The 22,135-nt window shown below is 41.8% G+C and overlaps 1 protein-coding gene across 5 annotated transcripts in view; it reads right to left on the reverse strand.

Moving 5' to 3' along the window:
- Nucleotides 1-3,018: 3,018 nt before the first annotated feature.
- The window catches only part of erc2 (ELKS/RAB6-interacting/CAST family member 2), a 38,977-nt gene continuing 19,860 nt past the window's right edge, over nt 3,019-22,135 (reverse strand). For 3 of the 5 annotated variants that reach the window (XM_071494448.1, XM_071494446.1, XM_071494447.1), the window contains 12 exons: nt 21,439-21,606; nt 20,448-20,585; nt 19,413-19,553; nt 15,624-15,764; nt 13,969-14,004; nt 10,992-11,194; nt 7,084-7,207; nt 6,801-6,961; nt 5,833-5,980; nt 4,123-4,770; nt 3,291-3,358; nt 3,019-3,157 (listed from right to left, as the gene is read on the reverse strand). In XM_071494448.1, coding sequence (XP_071350549.1) covers nt 3,332-3,358; nt 4,123-4,770; nt 5,833-5,980; nt 6,801-6,961; nt 7,084-7,207; nt 10,992-11,194; nt 13,969-14,004; nt 15,624-15,764; nt 19,413-19,553; nt 20,448-20,585; nt 21,439-21,606 — 1,935 coding nt within the window. In that variant the 3' untranslated portion in view covers nt 3,019-3,157; nt 3,291-3,331. The remainder of the gene's footprint in view (nt 3,158-3,290; nt 3,359-4,122; nt 4,771-5,832; nt 5,981-6,800; nt 6,962-7,083; nt 7,208-10,991; nt 11,195-13,968; nt 14,005-15,623; nt 15,765-19,412; nt 19,554-20,447; nt 20,586-21,438; nt 21,607-22,135) is intronic. The other 2 variants (XM_071494450.1, XM_071494449.1) reach the window with 1 other exon arrangement.

Here is a 22,135-nt window from a genome sequence, read left to right on the forward strand (position 1 = left end):
TCTCCTAAACCTTTTTGACACAGCAGTTGAGAAATCGCTCTGCATAGTGAACAGGAGATTATCCTTACATCATCACTTTCAGTTGGCACATTATGTAAAAATCAGCATGCATGGGCACAGTTGAAATGTTCCATGTTGTCTACCATGTAAATCATATATGCTATTTCATGGTAGGAGAAACGCCTACTTCAAGTATTCAGTAGATAAGGACCTGAAAATGGAGGATTCATACTCCGCCCCCCTGATGGTGAAGTGAGAGGATTGTTGCTCCTCTGTCCGTTTGCACTGTCGTCCCTTTTTTTTTTTCTTTTTTTTTTTAAAACATCCAAATCAGGACCTTTCTCTTAACATTTGTAAACACAAACACCAACTTTTCACACAATCTGTTGATTCTTGGTCAGTGACAAGAGCTGTAAAGGCTCATGGAGGAAGCAGACACATCAAAGATGATTCATGGATCACCTCCTTTTGTGAAGATGGGTGGGTGGGGAGTGGAAAGACATTTATATACAACATTCAACACTTGGCCATACCAGGGAGACACACAGGCACCATGAGAGGGGGGAGAGCAGGTGGGGATAGTAACAGTCTAATTGAATTTTCCGCTATACTGTAACAATGTGTGTTGGGTTTTTTTTTTTTTCACTTAAATCAGCTGTCACAGTCACATATGTCACCACTTCTGTTTACAAGACGACGACAACAAACACGCGAAAGAAATGCATCCTGACAGAGTCACTCAAACCTCCACTTAGATGTTAGTAGTGATAGTCCTCACTCACAAGTGCAAGTTTCTGACTGCTGAATGCAGCAGACATAATCTCATTGCTACTTATGTGAGCTGCAAAATTCTATGTTTTTTTTTTTTGTTTTGTTTGTTTTTTCTTAGTTGTTACCACAGGCCTAGTGGTCTTCAACTGAGTTGTTTTCACATTGAGAGAGGAATGTAATAATGTCATCTTTTCATGACGTCTAAATAGATTTGGATGCACTTCTCTATTTCCCATAAACTGCTCTAAAGCTTATATATATATGTATTTTTTTTTTGGGGGGTGGGGTGGGGGGGGGTGGGGGGGGGGGGGGGGGGGGGGGCTGTCCTGTATTTTCAGACAGGGAATGTTACTTGCTGCTGAGGGGGTTTCTCACAATGTACAAATCAGAGGAAAAATCACACCACTCAACACTCTAAATAAGACATCTCTCTGACCTCCAGCCAGTTAGAAAAATAACCGTGAAGAAAAAACATACAGTATCTTGTCAGTTTGAAACGATTTTCTGACCACATATAGACACACTCTATAGATTTCTCTCTATATGTATAATATATGCATATCTATCATATATGTGTACAGATTTTACGAGGCACATGCCACCTTGGGCCACCTTGTTGAGAAGGAGAAAACAAGTCACTATGTTTGGGGAGGTCACAGACTACTGGTGGAAGAGTACAAGGGAGAGGGGAGCAGGAGCATACTGTAGGTCAGAGACTGGGGTGTCAATGGTACAAACAGACCTGCAGGGAAAACATCTATTGGACATCGCCTCCACTTCATAGTCTATAATGGTATTTATATTAGCAGTATTCATAGAGGGAAATCTCCTCTGTGTGGGTCTTGAAGTGATTGTTGCTCACAAAGCCCCCATTGTCAAATCATATGTACAAAGTCTCTTACAGTTGTTTGTGAAGCCCATTGTGGGATCAAATCCCTCTACTGTAAAAGGACTAAAAGATGCTCTTGACCAGGTCTTTTGACACCATTTAGTTTGAGCACCAGCAGAAGCACCATTAGTAAAAATTCCTGCAACACAGAGGAGGTGCATAGGTGCATAGTCTCAGAAACTCAAAATACTCTGATGAACATTTTCTGACCACTCTCTTGGCCACTCTGATTGGATGGTTAATTACACTGTGATTGATAAATTTTAGTAAGGATGGGGAAATAAAAATGTATTCACTCTTCGTTGACATCTGCATAGATTGATTCTTTTTTTGACTACTTCTGATTAAAATGAGGTAACATGAAGAAAAACGTCAATGGCAACCACAGCCTTAAGGCTAAGACAAGCCCAGGAACTGGAGGGCCCTGCTCATGCAGCCAAGGAAACCCCTCGATTGCTGCAGACAAGGCTAAAGGCATACCAGCAGTCAGCTCAAAGCTCTTCCTGTTGCCAACAAGAAATGACAACAAAAAACCTAAAAGCACTCAAATCTGGTGTGTGTGGAACATGTGATTTCTCAGGTTTGGGGGGAAAAAGCAAGTGAAGGGACATTAAGTTACTTTTAGAGATGCTGAACATGAGGTTCTCTAGAAAGGGATGGTGGGTGGGGCATGTGTAAAGGTAAAAAAAAGTAAGTAATTGGGTGTCATACAAAAGGTGAATAAAACAACAGAAGCGACTCTGCAAAATGAGGGTCATGACAGCCAAGCAGAGGGGTCAGATGTCACCAGTTGGGGTCAGCAGGGCAGTGAGGATCGAGAAACCATGACAGAGTCAAGCAGGGGAGCCAACCAGAGCCAGAGGAGTCAGTCAGGCAGGTGAAACAGATGGCAAGACAACTATGATCTTTCACCAATCAAAAGAAAAAAAGGATGAAGAAAATAAAAACTGGGCTGGCAGACAGTCATGAGATCTCTGCTGGGAGGATCGAGAGGACGTTGTCGGTCTGAAGCAGGTGACAGACAGGTGAGGTGACCTCTGTGAGACCTCTGAAGCAGTGATGCCATGTTGATCACACGCCTGTTCAAATAAACAATCTGACACAGAGCACTTCAACATCTGCCTCTTTCTATCCAATTCAGTCCCACATCTGTGATTTTGTATTTAGTATGGAGGAAGTGGTAGACATCGGCTTCTGTTCACACAAAGGAGAGGTCCCAGGTCACCCTAAGCAGAAAATGAAGAAGGGAATAGTTTAAGCTTCAGTTGGGAAATGTATTTCTAAATTCTCAACACTTAAGACGAAAGGTGTGACATTACCTGCCCAGCTGTCAGCCTCCCCACGTGACCTGCACACCTGAGCGCACCCTCCTCTTCCCCAGAAATTAAACTAAAGTCCCATTGTAGAGTGTTGATTGAGCGGAGATAATAAATGTTTGGTTGGGTAATGTTTCAACATCATGGCATGGCTGTGCTCCTCCAGTAGTGACTGAATCATCTGAATGTGAAAGAAAAAGATCATGTCATGTCATGCAGCTGTTTCGTGTGTTGCAAAGACACAGCAGACACTGCAGGCAGACAGGAAACTGAGTCATAAGGTGGAAAGTTTATCCAAAAAACATATGTCTCACCCCTCAAAACAACATTAGAGCTTTGGTTGTCATAGCAAGCATTATGCCCAGATGCCCTCCTCGTCATCCTGTTGTTGGCAGTGTAGCAGGCCAACAGGAGCGATATGCATGAAGAGAAAAAAGTAAACAGAAACTGGAGTAAAAGACATCACTGGCACAGCAGGCAGCCGTGTGATTAAAAACAGAAGCATGCTCAGTGTCAGAGAAAGTATGAATATGCAAAATTTAAGAATAGTGCTTGGCAAAGAAGCTTCGGCAAAGATTTGATACGGCTATACTTTGAATTGGGTGGATTCCTATCATAACATGAGAAAGTAAGTTTTGACTTCTACAGCAGTTTTCTTTTCCCCAAGTAGGTGCTGTAGCATCCTGAGGTACCTTAAGGATGTGCCATTACATTTACTGCACATTTTTGTAAGACACATAAACCACATACATTTTTTTTTTTAATTAATAAAAAAAATGAGGTGACATTTACATTGGCTACCTTTTTAAAATTTGTCTGGAAAACTATAAAAACTAAAGAAATGAGCAAACAGTTGACATTTGTCATAGTTCTCAATAAAGTTTGAGACCTCTGAGACCTTGGTGTGGGTACCCAAACAAAAGAACTATAATCAGACTGCAGGGAAGGCGCTAAATGCAACGAAGTGGTTTAAAAACCTATGGAAACTTGATTTTCAGTTTGCATCATTGCTGCTCTCTCTATGCATCACTGTTTCTCTCGTGCAGTTTCAGTTGCCAGCTGTACATGTCAATGGTGCTGAAGTGACAGGTGAATTTGGTGGGGCTTTTAAAAATTATGATGGAACAACATGGGGAGACATCTGACCTGGTCCGGGGAGGGGCGGTGACCAGCATGTGGGGGTCCTCGGGCTGGCCCTCCACGATGATGGGGCGACGGGTGACGTGGATGCTGGGCGTGGTGTGGGTGCTGTGGGTGCTGCGGGTGCTGAGGATGCTGGGAATGCTGGGGATGCGGATGCTGGGGGTGTGGTCCTTGTTGGGGAGGACCATGTGGATGCTGAGGGTGAGGGTGCTGTGGAGGGGGATGTCCGTGTGGGTGCTGTGGCAGGTGCTGGGGGTGCTGTTGGTGAGGGTGTTGGGGTTGTGGGGGACGTGGGTGCTGTTGGTGCTGGGGAGGTGGTTGGGGATGCTGAGGGTGCTGCTGGGGGTGCTGTGAGTGAGGAGGGTGAGGGTACTGTGGTTGTGGCTGCTGGGCATGCGGGTGCTGTGGAGGGGCCTGTGGGTGCTGTGGGTGCTGTGGGTGCTGTGGATGCTGAGGATGCTGAGGATGTTGTGGATGTTGTGGATGTGCGGCGTGTGGATATGGAGTCTGCTGGGCGTGGGGAGGGTGGGGGTACTGGGGCTGGGGCTGAGACTGAGCATGTGGGGGCTGAGGCTGGGCGTGGTGAGGACCGTGTGGATGATATTGCTCATCTTCATAGTTGTCGGCTATCAGCTTCATTCTGCTTTGTGTCTGTAAGAAGAGGAAACTGGTTGGTGCATGATGACCTGCAGCTGTTAAACAGAACATTATGCCATCATACTGGACATAAAACAAAGACACCTCACAATTTAATACAAATCTGTCCAATAATGTTCCTATCATGTTTTTTAAACTATACCAGCTGTTGACTCATCTCTATTGTCATGTTTAAGGTAATTATGATTTTTCTTTTTTAGCAGAAAACACCATGAAAGGGAAAAAAAATAGACATTTTGGGAAGTAAGCTAATATGCTTTCTTGCCGTGTTTGATGGGAAGATCTATACCACTCTCATGTCTGTACACTAAATATAAATGATATAAAATATAAACTAAAGCTAACCCATTAGTTTAGCTAGCCTTAAGGAGGAAGTCAAGTTGCCTCAGGTCTCAGTTCCCTTCAAGGCTTCCGTAGAATTATCTGTTACTCCTCGTGTTACTAACTTCAAAGTTAATATCTATTTCAGTTTTGTATTTATATGTTAAATACAAAAGCAGCCACAGAGGTGATGTTAAATATCAATTAGTTTGTGTCAGCTTTAGTAGTGGTCTGACAATCCTATTTTTAGGTACTGATGGTGTTTAACTCATACCAGAGCTTTAGATTTAGGAGTTGCACTTGAGTGAGATTCAGGTCACAAAAATGAAGACTTGAGGGAGTCTGACTTTTGGTGTGAACAGGTGAACACACCTTGAATATTACATTAATGGGCTGACACACTGAACAGATTTGCCCTCAGCTATGTAAAACATACTTTGATAGGAAAATATTCTAATGCAATGTTAATGACCAGGAAAGATTTGCCATTGCCTTGCAGTTGACAAATGTGTAACTTTATTTGGACTTGACTAGATGTGACTTAACTTCCCCCACTTAACTTTGGGAAAAGTACAAAAAAGGTTCAGCAGCCATGTATATGAACAACCCCCTTTAGATGAAATGGAAAAAAAAGGCTAGTTGCCTTGTGCTATATTTTTCATACTGATTAGCGTTGTCTTGGCAACGAGTTACAGTGCACAGAGATTTCCTTTGACATTGTGCTGCAGTACTAACATGTTGTTTGAGTTGGTGCATCAGTTTGTCCCGATCCCTCTTGAGGCTCAGCACCTCCTCCTGGGTCTTCTTTTTATTGGAGGCAGACAGTTCCAACAGTGCAATATTAGCATCTTTCTCACTGATGACTGCCAGCAGAGCCTGTTGTCTGAAGAAAAAAAAAACAAGATTAGGGCGACAGAACTTATACTCTAGCAACAGAGAGAAAGAACATTAAATAAGTGCTATATTGTTAAGCCATTTCTTTAAGCTCTTTTGACTAAAGAACTGTAAGTCAAACTGCATCCATTCACCTGCATCAAATGCTGTTTAAGTGCCAGAGAAGCTACTTCTGGCCAGGATCCAGCTTTAAAGGAGCCACATGATGATCGATGCCACAATACACTCAAAACTCTGATTGCTTTGTTCTCCTCTCAGGGATGACATTAAGTTAGCCTCACAACTCAGACTACATTTTTCATGCTCCCTTCTCACTCTGAGATTTTAAAGGATCAGACTGACATTTTGGAAATGCTCTTCTTTGCTTTTGAGCTGAGAGTTATATGTGAAGATTGATTCCACTCTCATGTCTGACCGTTAAATGTAAAGCTATAGCCAGCAGCCAGTTAAAAATGGAGTATAAAAATGACAAGTTGAGATGGTGCCTGACAGATACATAATAAACAAAAAAACAAAAAACACAGTAACCAGGACCAGCAAACTATGGGGGTGTAAATGCTGACGTGACTTTAAGTTAAAGTAGGTCTGTAGGTGAATGTTTTGTGCCAAATTTCAAGTAATTCCTTCAAGGCATTACTGAGATTAGGCATTTACAAGAATGGGACAGATGGATGGACAACCCTAAAACAAAACACCTCCGGTGCCAAGACATAAAAATCCCTCCATGGATTTGCCACAAACACATTAGGAGAAGTGAAATTGTGGGCTGTCTTTGCAAGGTTAACGTTAAAGGTCATGAAGACACTAACTTCATCTCCAAGATCTCCTCCAGTTGTTTCCTGCGCTCTTGTCTCATGTTGGTGAGGTGGGTGTCCCTCTCCTGCAGAGACTGCTGTGTGGAGGAGAGACGCTGCTTGGTGGCATCCAGCTCCTGCCTCGTCCTTTCCAGTGTGTTCATCAGTTCCTCCAACTGACAGGCAATAAACATTATGTGGGAACACACAAAAGACACGTTGAAGACCCACATTTCATTACCCCATATTAAAGCCTGTATCATAAGTGTTAAATATTTTTCATTAGTTATATCTGCACCTTTAAGTGGTGGCCACTATCCATAGAGGTGTCCTTACGAGGGTCCTGTCCTAAGCCTTTCTTGTCCCCTTGTGGTCCCAGTTTGATGTTTGGACCCTTCTTAGTCTGGTCTTTGCCTCCTTGTCTGTAAAACCACAAAACTTTAGGGCTATTTTAATGCCAATAGTCTTTCCAAATCCCATTCTGTATTTACAGTGTACCTATATACCACAACAAAAAAAACACGGACCACAAACAAGTAGAACAAGTGTAGTAGACATTCATGTCAGGTGCATTTTGAATGGGACTTATTTCAAAATAGTACCAGTCATGAGATCACCACAACAGCAACAAGACATGAGCCCCACAAATGAACTGTTAGCTTCATGTTGACATGACATTGCTGAGATGACTCACAGGTTTAAGCACCAGAGTTAGCATGGGGTAGGTAAAGATGGGAGCACGATAGGAGCAGGGGCATTGCTTACCTTGGAGCTAGACTGCAGATGGGGAAAGGAAAAGGTAGAAGAGAAAGGTGCGACGGGACAAGTGGACATTGAATGCAGGAGACGAGAGCACACACAGGAAAAAGTAAAGAAAGAGACATTAGAAGCAGAACATAAAGAAACAACCACAAGAAAACAATACAGAGGACCCAGAGGAGATCACAGTGTCTTCACTGACTACAAAGGCGCCTGTGGCAGCTGCTGCTCTGCAGCCTGACACAGTTAATGCAGGATGCACCTTCTCTGAAGACATGGAAACCATGTGCATCTGCTGCCAAGCCTGGGAATGGCAGACATGCAGTCAGACAGGCAAAAGTCAGCCGGGCAAAAGAAGAGGTGAGGAGCACAGGTTTAAGTGCCGAGCAAAAGGAGGGGAAGCCAACAGTGGTTTGACCAAGTGGGCAAGAAGTGGTGAGCTAGTGAGAGGATCAGTTATGGATGTAGGGTTGTTCAGACAGAAGAGACCCGACTGAACCGACACACTTCGGGAACAAGGGTTCAGTCCAGATCCTACCTACAACAGCACCTCACTCACTGAGCGCGTGTAGACCTGGAGCACAGCAGCTCTATTCATGCAGGCCACTAGGCTGATCATTTCCCTTAGTATCTGGTAGAGCAAGCTAGGCAGGGAGGGGTGGGGGCAGGTTGGGCAGGGAGAGCAGGAGGGTGGGCATCAGGAAAGACCACTTGAGAAGAGAGGGGCTGTCAGGTGATGTTACTGGGATGATTTGAAGGTGCGAGGGTGACTGAGAGTTACAGATGAGGAGGGTACAGATGGGTGGCTGGAATGAGCAGGGGAAGCATGCTCATGGCAGGAGGAGGCCTCAGCTCTAAATACAGAAACTTCTTACATACAGTAAGCTACAACAAACAGCCACACCAAACACCACAAAAAGACACAAACGTGTCTATGTGTGTGTGTCTGCATGTGTATTAGTGTGCAAGATATTTCAACAAAGAACACAAGGAGGTAGAGCATGTCTAGTATATTAAACTAAAATGTACAAAAGAAGCAAGAGCAGTTGGAAAAATCACACCAAGTTCAGACTTCTATTAATACAGTATATAGCGTAGCATTCACAGTATTACTTTCAGTGCAAATAAAAAAGGGCTTTCAGTTACAATGAGATTTTTTTTACTGTGTAAATTGTGAAATTTGGTTCTGGGTTGGCTGAAGCCTTGGTGTGATCATTTTTACTGTATGACTTTACCATGCATCATTAGAGAAAAGGGCCACAACAGGAACAACACGGCCAAGTAACGCTTACTGTTCAGGGAATCAAATGAATACCACAGAATATATGCCTAAACATATATTTCAAAAGTCATGACCTGATGATTTGCACTTGTTCATTAGCTTATTGAATTATAATATAGTGTGTGAGTCACATCTGTACAATTAATCTCACTCTATATGGTGCTTTAATTTTTAATGTGATTTGTCATAGAGCTAACTTTTTGTTGACTTAAATCCCCATTCTGTCATCAGGGCAGAGATAAATGGCTTTTAATGCTGGTTGTCACATGCTGTTTGAATAAATACACATGCAGCACAAACTCTGTCTCTCTCTCCCACACACACACACACACACACACACACACACACACACACACACACAGGCTGATCTAAAACCAATCATGGCACATAGGCATAGATTTAACCATGAAGCAAACACATGCAAAAGAAAAAGAAGCATATCATGAATCCAGGGATCTTTGTATCATGCGCTCAGGTACAGTAGTGACACCACAGACTAAAAACAGAGCTTGTCACTCTGATACAAAGATCTGTGAATCTTTCAGACAGCAGGCAGACCCAGGCACACAGGTGAAACCAGGTGCAGTTGCGGCAGTCGCAGTCGGAGGCTTTAACCACGCAGCCGAGCTGAAGTGCCAGGGCAGAGCACTCACTTTCCCAGGAAATCCCACACCATGCCCCCTATCTGCTGGGGAGCAGCGGACACAGAAGGGAGCGGGTCAGGGGGAGCTCTGCCACCGGGATGAGGGGTGGGGCGAGGGGCAGAGGAAGGGGGGCTGGTGTCGGGGGGGGGGGGGGCACAACAGAGAAAGAGTTGCGAGGAAGATGGAGAAGAGATAGAAAAAACAAAATTGGGTTTGAGGAAGGAAAATAGAATAAAAGGAGGTTCAAGACCAAGGTTGAAAGTGATCAATGGCAGAGGGAACAAAAAAGGGACAGGTGGGCATGAAACGGAAAATAGAAAGGGGAACAGGACAGAAAAAAGTGGGTAAAGATGGCAAAAAAAGAACAAGAACACTCAATTAATCAAACACCTCTAACAAATTAGCATGACACTGAGACGAAGTGGCCCTCCTCACTGACTGGGAAGACACAACATAACTAGTTTAACAACAGGTGGTGGGACTGGGACTAGATAAGTGGCAGGAGGGGGGGGGGGGCTGTCATTAGCAGACAGTGCTCGTATGCTTCTCATGCTGTCAAACCGATCTTTGTGTCCGTCTCAACAGTTTGAAATCCATTCCAGGCGAATGACAAAAATGACGTTCTCCTCCAGAAAGACATCAGCTGAGCTAAAGCCAAAAGCTGCTTCTAGTGTGGAGACTCTGGACCGCATACCACACTGAGAGGTGAGCCAAGAGCTGATGTGGCCACCAGCTTTATTTATGTGGTCCATTAAATGAAATCTCCTCCACTAAGGGGATGACTGAAGGGCACTTTGTGTTCACATTTAACATAGTGTCACAGCCACAAACAGTCTGCCTGATGTATCCGAAGATATTTCTGAGTGAATTATACAAGACCATGACTGGATCCAGTACAGTACAGTGTGCAGACAGACCATTATATTGTCACACTTACATTAAAACACAGACATGACATGTACACAGATACAAAAACACACAGAAGTTCACTGAAAATATGGAGCACATGGTACAGGGCACTTTACAATTGACAAAGCAAAGTAAGTGACATTTGAACTTTGGCAGCTGAAACTCCAGAGGAAGAAAGTGAGTACACTGCTCATAACCTCACATCACAAACAGTGGTTTAGAATAATGACATTAAAGGGTTGGTTCACTTGAGTATTTTGTCTCTTGAGTCTTGGATTTTTCTGAGACTAATATCTTAAAACCCTCGCAGATAAAACCAAAACTATCTGGATGACAACAGTAGAGGTTCGTGAGAAATTGTGGATTTTGGGCATTTTGGTGAAGCAACCCTTAACAGTTTTTTTTACGACATCTCATTTTTCTTCTTATACAGTTTGAATGCACTCATTTTAAGATGCAGATGAATAGTGTACAAATATACTCTATTTCTCTATCCTTATGTCAGTGTTAACAAAATAAATGGGACAAAAGGAGCAATTACATCAGTGCAGGATAAACTGAAGATAATATGTCCTGTAATACTAACTTCTCTAGACAGTCAGAGTTAGTTACCTTTCCAACTCAGCAATCTTCTTGTCCTTGTCATTCTTTTCTGTCTCCACCTCTCGCAAGATTTCAAGGAGTCTCTCCACCTCCGTCTGAGACTTGTTGGCCTCGTCCTTGTAGTAGCTCACCTCCTTCTCCAGCAGCTTCACTCTGTCCACGTACTCTGGGTTCCCCCTGGAGCCCGACTGCTGCTCCACCTCGTGGGCTTTCTGCATCCACACACCAGGGGAAGACGCATACAGACATGCACACATGCACACACGCAAAGATACACTCAGTTGATATTATGATGCCAACACAACCATGCAGTGCAGAACAGAATGTTTTACTGCCCATGGAAGAGAGACACATACGACACACTGTAATCCATCAGTGTCTTATATTAACTAGACTCCTTGTTCTCTCCAGCTTCTTCTGAATGAGTAAAGCAGAGTAAAATGTTTTGGACAAAGGCATCATTACTGGCGCTGGCTCATTAGCTTTAACACAGCTATTATTTAGCTCCATTTAACAGCCCTTTGAGATTCCCAGTCACTTTGCAGACTTGGTGAGTATGCAAAGTACAGGACTGTGTATGTGTGTACACAACTGCATTTTAATAAGCAAAAAGATAGTAACAAATCAGTGGCAGTAAAATGCTAAATCATAAGTCTGTCTAATTGGTTATCTGTCACAATCTCATCAGAGCACTGCTGTTTCGTCAGTATGGACTAATCCCGCCATTATTGCAACAGTTTGTAACCTCCCATGAATTACATAACAGTGGCACACATCACCCTCGAGACAATATGCAGCCACACATGTCAACACAGGTCGCAAAAGTGCAAGAGTTATACAGAGCCATCCACCAAAACACTGCAATGTTCTCCGACCACGGCTGATACCTCAGCTAACCGCACCACCACACTGAGACGAGAGAGAAGCGTGGCAACACTGACAGTGACAACATGCAACAAGGTCGACCAGATCATGCAAACCCAACGAAGCTGCACAGTCTTTGCAATTATCAGTCAAAAGAATGGAGAAATAGACGCAACAGAGACCAAGTCAATCTGCTAATAGTAAGTTTCATATTTTAAGCATGAGGAGGAGGATTTACCTTGTCTGACATTATTCTAACTGGTTTTATGGCATAAATCCACTTTAGAACCAGTAATCAAGTATGTCAAAAAATACTTCCGACTATGGAGAACTTTATTGCACATACAAATTACTCTCCATACTGCCAGTAGAGAGTCCACTTTACGATGGCTTTGTTTAATTTATTGCCTTCAGTATTTTGTTTATCCACTTTTCTTTTTTGAGTTATTGTATTTGTTCATTTAAGTATCACAAATAGTCAATGAATAACTGAATAACTGAAGCTCAACCTGTTTGCACCTGTAATTTTACTAAGCCCCACAAAAATATGTTTCAGTGATGTGACTGAGAAAATATCTAATGTTGGTATCAGCTTTAAAATAATAATCTAAAGGAGCTGTTTGTAAGTTTTGCTATTGCTGCATAGTCTACTTAACAGTCTAGAAAAGTTTTGAGTTCAGCATCAAACTTATATGTCCTTTACTCACACTATGAGCTGTGTCCAGCTGTGGAAAGCAACCCTCTTGTTTTGCTTATATGTTTATCGCTTCTTTCCCTCTACTGAAGTTAGGATGCTAAGCAGCTAACTAGTCCGGTTGGACTGTCTCATCACTTTCCAATACAGATTCACTGCCAGTCTGCCCTGGGGATGTAGCACTTTTCCAAGCGACAACCTCTGGGTCTGAAAATCGAAGCCAACATGGAAGTGCCAAAAACAGCGATTCCTCGAAAGACCATATGAGTCTGGCTCCAAAAGTGAGTCAATCCCCATAGATTCCCATGTTAAAATGCCCAACTTTAGAGCAGAAATAGATATGGTTTTACAGCCTGGTACAAAAAAATGGTTTGGGTCTCTTTAGCTTATTTTTAACTGTTCAGGAGAATTCTTATATTATTCGCATATAACTGAACTTATGCGGAGTCAAGCACTGGCAAGATGGTAACGATGGAGCAGCCCACTCTGAGCTTCAAAACCGCTCTTCAGCAACTTGTGGGTGATATCACGGAGGCTACGTCTATCTTTATTTAGATAGTTTATGTGCTGTTCAGAGGGCATATCATGACCTCTTGTCTTGTAAACACAATGATGGCTGAAGCTCTTGGCAAGTAAGTAAGCAGCTATTAATGCTAATGTTAGCTATGTAGCAACAGGAATACTTACAAAAAGCTCCTTTAAAGCTTGACTTGAATGTTTATAGGTATCCTTAAACAAATTTTCTGTCATCTTCAAACATAAATAATGTAACATAAATATTTGAGAAAAGTTGGCTTTCACAATTCAACAACCACTAGGCCAATTTTGTTTTTCATTGCAGGGTTATAGGTGTCAAAACATATGAGAAAAGTAGAAGTTGACTACAGGCCACGTCTTTTCATAAGTACAATTGTAAACCACATTTCCCATGTGTACTTGCATTACAAAGCCCAGATGTTCTGTACTTTGTGTCAGTAAAAGTTAATGTCACTCATTTACCCTGATGATCTAGGTCCAGTGACCCATTGTTGTTAAACAAACTAATTATAGATGATCCAACTACAGAGCCATAATTTAAAAAGTTGCAAATAAATAGATATACTGTGCTGTATATTTAGCATACTTCAAATTCCAACGAACCAAATAAAGGGAACTTTAAATATTGTGTACGTAGCACCGGTTTCACCACGTGTCACAAACACAAACAGCTGCAGAATGAGTATGTTGCACAGGATTCAATAGGAGTGCAATATAAAGCTCACTGTATCCGTATAGTGCAATGGTCAACATGCATCTGGGCGGGGCAGTGGGTGAAAGCAGAACCTGGGCTGGGGTCTGGCATGATCACCATCTAGCATATTTCAGAGAAATTATCAGTGTCCTCATGCTTTCAATATGTGCCTCAGACAGCTGAAGAGAGGGACTTACAGGATTGTTCATGTGACTGAATAGCTGCTCAGCTTGCTATATTGTAAACGGAGGGGTTGAGGGAAGGAGTGGAAGGAGGGAGGGAGGGGGGGGGGGCCGGAAGAGTAAGTGTTAGGACTTTGTTTGAGCCAGAGGAGAGAACAGCAGGATCAGACATGTTACAATACATGTTTGACAGATCAGTAACATCAGTAACAGCACATGTTGTTACAGGTTAAGGGCAACACAAACACGGACAAATGCAGAGGAACAGACACAGGGATAATCTGTGGATTATGGAGTAGGAGGGGGTACTTAATGGACTGTCTGCTCCCTGCAGCAGCCTAACAAAGCAGTGTGGCCTGTTACAGGAAACAAAGCATTATCCTAACTAACTGTGTTTTATATTAGGCAGGTTCCTGGTTCAGTCCAGATTACAGTGATATTAACAGAACTTTTTACACATTTTCACAGTGTTTACTTAGGTTTTTTTTCTGTATTTCTGCTGAATACCACAGGGTTTGTTCTGATGAGCAGTTTCTTATTAGTCATTCAATTCAAACTCTTGTTTTCCTTTGTGGAAATAACACACATTACAAGGTCTCAACAGGAAAACTCACGTAACCAATATGAAATAAACTCAATCGAATAAAAGAAATAATTCATTCATTTAAGTCTATAACTGCTTAATAGTTTCCATTCAAGTGGTCCCTGGACTCTAAGTCAGCTACTTCTATTCTTCACTATCGCTGCTCTGGATTTTTATCTATAGTTCAAAGTAGGGCTGGGTGATAAATCGAATTAATTCAATCAATTCGAGTTTTTGTTTATAAACTATTAGAAAAATAAATCACAACCATATCGTCCAGCCCTAGTTCAAAGCAATTAACAGAGAGGGACAACTCTCCAGTCTTCGTTCAGGACAGAGGAGCACTCCACAGTTCAGCTACAGCTGAGGCAATAAGTAAATTTAAATGTATTTAAAGAAAATACACTGATTTTAACTACTAAAGTTTTTAACCTTACCCTCTTAAAATTTTATGTGGAAATTCCACATATGTATGTCCTTTTCATTACAACAATATAGTAGCTGTAAATGTGGCACTGAAATTTAATTCTTGACCCTGGAAACAACAAGGTCTATGCAGTAGCTGCTGTGGAGCTTTGGATTATATCATACGATTCCTCAGCAGATGGAGTTACAGCTCTCATCACACATGCTTAGATGTAGATTTTAGATGTAGACTGTGTGATACAGAAACGCCTCAGAAACAGCAACTACATAAACCTTATAATGAGACAGACTATTGTTGCATAATTCTATCTTTGGATTACCTTTCTCTTTTTTTCACCCTGAAATAATGACTGATATTATTAGTGATATTACTGATTAATGAGTTTGGATTTTTACCAGATAAAATGCAATGAAACTGTTGATGGAGCTTTGAGTCCAGTATAACAAAAATAATCTCTAATTGTGAACATGAAAAACCCCGTGTGGCATACTTCTTAAGTGGTGTGAAGAATATAAATCACACTTCTAAATCTTTACTCAGAACCAAATATATAGTTACTGTACAGCAAACAGCTACATATACTGTAAACCTAAATAGTAGATAGTCTTATAAAATTTAGATCAAAGCTGACTATATGATGATACTAATACACAAACCTACCTTCTGTAACTGCGTCTCCAACTTACTACACTCCTCTTTTTTCTGCTCGATGGCAATCTCCAGTGATTTGAGCTTTGAATCCTTCTTGAGGCCAGAAGATGCAAGCGATGAAGCATGTTCCTTCAGATCGATGAGACTGGACTTTAGATGGACAAACAGCACAGACAGACAGCAGAGGTTCAAACCAGGCAGGCCAGCACAGTGTCCGTAGGTGTTATAAGACCACAGTGCCAGAGGCGGCAGCTTAAATGTCATGCAGAGGCCTACAAAAGACCTATAGAAGTACCATACAGGCTGTACTATACATACAAAGAGCTGCAGTGCCTGTTTTATAGTACAGCACTGCTCCATTGCTTCCTGTGATGCAGATCGACAGTTGCTCTCTGCTCTCTCTCCTTTCTACTACCCTGCTACTCTCCATTTTTCTTTATCTTTTGATTATCATTACCTGTCTTCTGCTGCTCACTCAGTGTTAGATTCACCTCACTTTGAGTAGTTACTTGCACCTATAAACTTTCTTTGTGTTAGGTGGTAGCTTGTTTGCTGCACTATTAGCTTACCCAAGCTTATCATATTAGCCCTAGAGATGACTATCAGCCTGACAGCCAGATTTATAACACTGAGACTGTCTCCCTCAATCTTATAAAGGGTTTTGTTTATCACCATGCACTTATCACCATTCCTATCACTGGAGGCAATTACGTGTCCCGCACAATATGTTATACAATTTCTCATTTTTACCAAACAGAATTACATTTTGTGTCCCCACATCATCACATGTGCAGGCCATCTAAATTTTTCACAAAAAATACAAGACGTCTTATCCCATTTAATGCTTTGTCTGCCTGGAGCTTTACTCATCGGCCTACTACTGACAACCCCAGCCTCAACAAGACCCTCAAATTTGGTTTTATAAACATCAGCTGACTGTCTACTAAAGCATCACTGATAAACGACCTGATTCTTCAGCAAAAGCTGGATATAATTTGTCTTTGTGAAATATGGCTTGAACCAAATATTATCTCAATGAAGCCTCCCCACCTGACTACACTAACGCACATGCTGCTTAAGATATCAAGCAAGGTGCGGGTGGAGCATTAATCTATAACTCCAATTTCCCTAACCTCTAATCTGAAAGTGACCTCAAATTTTTTTAAGGCTGTTGTACTGAGACCATCTCTACCAGTTATGAATCGCCCTCTCTGGGATGAAAGACTACAACCACTCCATCTTCCATCTGGAGAATTTATCTCAACCTTTGTTAAATATGCAGATGACATTCTAATTATTGTTATCTGGTTATCTGGTCTCTCTCATCACTTCTGTAATCTCTGATCACTTTCTTATCAAATTTGAAACAACACTAGCATGTCCTCATTTTTCCAGTTCAAATGTATTTGCCATGGAACACATTGGTCCAACAACTTTAGCTGCTGCTGGTGAGCAATAACCAATAGTCCTGGTTCTTTTCAGCGTAGCAAGTGGCTCTGTTGAAAATTGGACCAGTGAATTAAATAGAGTTCTATCTAGTCTTTTGGACACAGTTGCCCCTCTCACCACTAAAACTAGATGGTCAAAGAAGTCTACACCTTGCTTTACTGAGGACGCATGTGCTCTGAATCAGCCCTGCAGGGGTCTGGAGCACAAATGGCTCAAATCAAAATCTGAAGCTCTCCACCTCCAGTGGCACCACTGTGTAACAAAATCCAACTGTGCTCTCTCCACTGCTAGAGCAGCCCATTTCCTTAAGTTAATGATTAACAATAACCACAGACCTAGATTTCTTTTTGACACTTCAGGCAGCCTCACTCAAAAGCAGCCGTCTAGCTGCTCACCCTTTACATTCATGATTTTCTACATTTTTTCTGCAATAATACAGAGGAGATTAGATATAAAAATCAGCTCTTCCTCTCCAGCTTCCTCTGAAGCTGAGAACCAGACAAGCATCATGTTGAGTCTCAGATAGTTTCTGCTTTAAAAAAATCATTTTATATTTCTTGAGTCGTTGTCTAAGCTGGTGTTGGCCTCTAAACCCACCACCTGCCTCCTTGACCCTCTGCCAGCTAAACTCCCTAAAGATCTCTGGCCGGTTTTGGGACCTTCACTGCTGAACATTGTTAATTTGTCATTAACTACTGGCACTGTCCCCACTAACTTTAAAACTGCTCTGGCTAAAGCTTCACTTAAGAAACCACACCTTCAGGATGTCCCAACTATTGGCCAGCCTCAAACCTTCCTTTCTTTTCTAAAGTATTGAAAAGAGCCATGTCAGTCAGCAGCTTTCGGCTCACTTGTCTAACAATAATCTTTTCAAACCTTTTCAGTCTGCCTTCAGGGCCTGTCACACCACTGAAACAGCACTCAGTAAAATGGATGATCCTCTTATTTCTGAGGATTCAGATTCCACCTCTATGTTCCTCTTACTCTTACTTCAGAGCAGCTTTTGATACCATAGGTCACTGTATTCTCCTGAACTGACTGGAAAAAGTAAATTCAGCGTCTCTGGCCTCGCCCTCATCTGGTTAAAGTCTTACTTATCTGACAGAACACAGTGTGTCCTATAATAATACTATATCAACACATTCTGATGCGAAATATGGAGTACCCCATGGCTCCGTTCTCGGCCCTCTGGTTTTCTCTTTATATTCCAAATTATTCACTGGAATTAATTTCCACTGTTATGCTGATACTCAAATGACAAAGTTAGAGGTCTGTTTGTCTGCTGTGTAAAGCTGGATGTCTTGAAATTTTCTGCTCCCAAATTCAGATAAAACCGAGATGCTGGTCATTGTCACGACTTGTAGTTTGATCAAGTTACAGGAACTCTCAACAACTGTGTGATTTTCCAAAGTCTGACAGTCAAGAGTCTTAGTGTCACATTTGTACCTACCCTCTCCTTAAATCAGCACATTAAAGACATCACCAATACTAACTTTTTTAACCAGCTAAAATTTGGTCTTCTCTGTCCATGACAGATGCTGTGTCATTCAGGTCTGTTCTGTGGCTTGCCACATGCTCATATTAAAACTCTTCAATTGCTTCAGAGAGCTCCAGCTAGAATTTTAGCTAAACCCAGAAAATTTGAGCACATTACATTGATTTTAGCTTCCCTTTCCCCTTTCAGATAAGACATTAAGGTGCTTCAATGAATACAAAGTTAACCATTTATTCTATCTTGGGCTCTCTGTTCCCAGAATTTAGAGCTTCTGACAGTCCCCAAACTTAAAAAGACATCTATTGGCTGCAGAGCATTTACCTATCGGTCCTGTCTGCTCTGGAACAACCTCCCTGCTAACATCAGACTTACTCTGTTGAGGCCTCTAAATCCAAACTTCAATCTCATCTTTTCGCCTTAATTTTCAGTCGGTCTCAGTCTTTATCTAAACTGTCTGTTTATTTCCTCAGGCACATGAGCGCCCAGGCTTTCTGCCTCTCTCTCTTTCTTCTCCCTTTCTCTCTCTCTCTATCTCTCAACCCAGTCAGTCAAGGCAGATGGCCAACCCCTATGAGTTTGGTTCTGCTTGAGGTTTCTCCCTCTTAAAAGCCTTGCCACATTCGCCAACTGCTTGCTCACGGTGGGAATTGTTGGTGTTGGGTCTCAGTAATCAGTATTATAAAGAGTAAGGTCTAGACCTGCTCTGTATGAGAAGTGCCTTGAGATAACTTCTGTTTTGATTTGGCGCTATGTCAATAAAAACCGACCTGACTTGTGTGTTACAATATGCCGTAATGTGAGCACACCTCTCCACCCTAATGTGAAAAGAAAATCTTTTCACTCTACCCACTGACCTCTTTCTCTGTTAGTTCTATCTGCAGGCTGTTGACCTTCTCCTTCAGATCCTTGTTCTCCTTCTTATAAGACTCCACTTCTTCCAGACGTTCTCTGTCTTCTCTCTCCCTTTGGTCCTTTAAACGCTCTATAATCCTCTCCTAACACACACACACACACACACACACAAAAACAGAGTTTTCAACAAATATATAGTCACAGACAATGTTCATCAAACTACTATGAATTACACTTAAAATGTTCAAATGCTGAAAGTGAAGAATAAGACCCTATCAAACCACTATTAGAGTAGCTCTCTAGTTGATTACAAATGTGTTCAGAGCAGGAGAAGCCAATCAGAGACAGGGATTTACCTGGGATTTCAGTTAATTTCATTTTGTGTAATCCTCAATATCTCCAGAAGCCATTAACATATGAAAAAAAAAAAAAATCCAAAGCAATAATATGTGGCATATGATAATACTCTATTAAAAGGATAAATAAATTAGTTCAACAAAAATACAAAATCTAGGGAGACCATCTAGGGATTTCACACTGGTGTTATGCTGTTATTTTAATAATATAATAATAAATAGGGATGAAATAATCTGAAATAATCTCAATCTAGAAACTGTCTGAAATGGAAGGAGCTTGAAACAGGAAATAAATCACATCAAAAGGTAGGTCAACGCTCCTTAATTCTGAATTCTGCATTTTGCTTTAGCTAACCTGTTTATTTATCCACATCAATGATTTATTTTACTCTTAACCAATTCATGATGGAATTATGCTTTTCCTGGCTGCACACGGACGAATGTGCACAGGAGCTCTGGAGCTCTATTAAATATAAGAACATTTTGAAGTTGTAAGACATTTGATTTCTTAAGTCTGCAGGAAGGCGTATAAGAGATTAAAAATGTCAAAATTTAACCACAGGCTCTGACATCAAACTTCATTCAGACTAACCAAAACCCCCAGTGGGGAAAAATGACAGCTTGCAGCAGCTGGTCAAGTCCCATGCTTGTTTGCATCTTCAGTTTGTTGCAGTCCTATACCTTCTCTGACAGCGCCTCCTCCAGGGTAGCCAGGGCAGTGTCTGTGTTACTGGAGTCAGTCTGCAGAGACTTGACCCTGTCCTTCAGGTTCCCCAGCTGCTTGTCTTTGTCACGCAGCTGCTCCTGCAGGTTCTCAATCTGACCCAGGGAGGAGGAGACCAGCCGGATGGTTGTGGAATAAAAGAGAAACAGAAGTAACCAGCATTATCTCAAAACCAGAGCAGTATTTAAAGTTGGTTGCTAAGGCCTATGAAGACTAACACCCTCTACAGACAAGGTCATGTTCATAAATTGAAATGTGCTGAGGCTTTACACAGAAGCATTTTCCATTTCAGGAAGAAATAAAACTGTCTGACTTTTAAGAAGAATTTTGAGAAGTACTGTCATAAAAATGTCATTGGTGAACAAATCATTACTGTGTATTACAACTACTGTAAAAACTATTTTGTGTTATCTAATTTACTATATTACATGAATGACATAAACAAAACCAAGTGAGCACATCAGTGAAAAACAAAGATATAGAAATCAGGAGTCACAACGAGGGAGATGAGGGAGAGGAGGTGTGATAGAACAAGAGAGGAGGGAAAAAAGCAAAGGGAATGGGTGAGCAAGTCAGGGTGAGAGAGGGAGTAACACTCTGTGAGTATTTATAGCACACACACACATACACTAGAGGCAGTGAGGCAGAAATATCTTCTTGCTTGTCTTTCTGTGGACACTATCCCCCTGAAAGCAACAGAGACTCTCTCACCCTTAATGGAGAGGGTAACCACTCTGCTTTGTACCTACACTGAGTGACTGGTTTAGTCCCGGACACAAGAATCTGACGTTGACGTCATCAGTTATTTCAAATGTCAGACTACATCTGGAGTACACCTGCAGTACACAGACCTCCTCCTACTCACCACAGTTTGGTTTAACGAATAAATAATGTAAAAAAAAAACCTCAGAGACCAGTGGTGAGGTTTTCTTCATCTCTGATCCTCACCTTCTTCTGCAGGACATTGATCTTCCTTTCTTTGACCTCTAGCATGTCCTTCATGTCCCTGATTTCTCCGGCGAGCGTGCCCTTCTCCTCCGTCAGGTCCTGTAGCTGCTTGGTTTTCTTGTTCAGGAAGGACTCTTTCTCCTCCAGACGCAGACGTAGAGCATCAACCTGAAGCACCACACAGACAAAAACACCTTAGAGGAAGTGCATACAGTGAGCCTACTTTAAAATAAAACAGCTTCCTATAATGTGGATTTGAGTCTGACTTCACAGAGTTATAAAACTTGCATTTGCAGTCGTTGGTTTTGCAAAATTCGCAAAACCTACGACTGTTATTCCAAAATTGGCTTATTTTAAAAGCAGGGAAAACAGCATTCATTGGAGGCGCTTTCAAATATTTATTCATCTTCACTGAATCTCCGTGAAGTTGCAGGAAAAAAAACAGCCAGTATCTGAGCCAGCATTTATTAGTGTGGTGATCTTCAGTCAGTGCATTACAGTAGCTGTAATGCTGCTACAATTATTTATTGGTTGGTGCAGCTTTTTGATGTTTTTGATGTTTATTAGATGTGCTGTGACAGTACACTCCACATCACTGTGTCTTTGGTGGTGCCGTGAGTTACAGATCAGTTAGTTTGAAGTCCCCAAAGTAAATAAAGTGCTGATATGATTTGCAGTAATAAGCCTCAGGCTGAAG

Source organism: Trachinotus anak, unplaced genomic scaffold (assembly GCF_046630095.1).
Source record: "Trachinotus anak isolate AG129_WGS33_773 ecotype Australia unplaced genomic scaffold, CSIRO_AGI_Tana_v1 ptg000013l, whole genome shotgun sequence".
NCBI classification, from domain to species: Eukaryota; Metazoa; Chordata; class Actinopteri; order Carangiformes; family Carangidae; genus Trachinotus; species Trachinotus anak.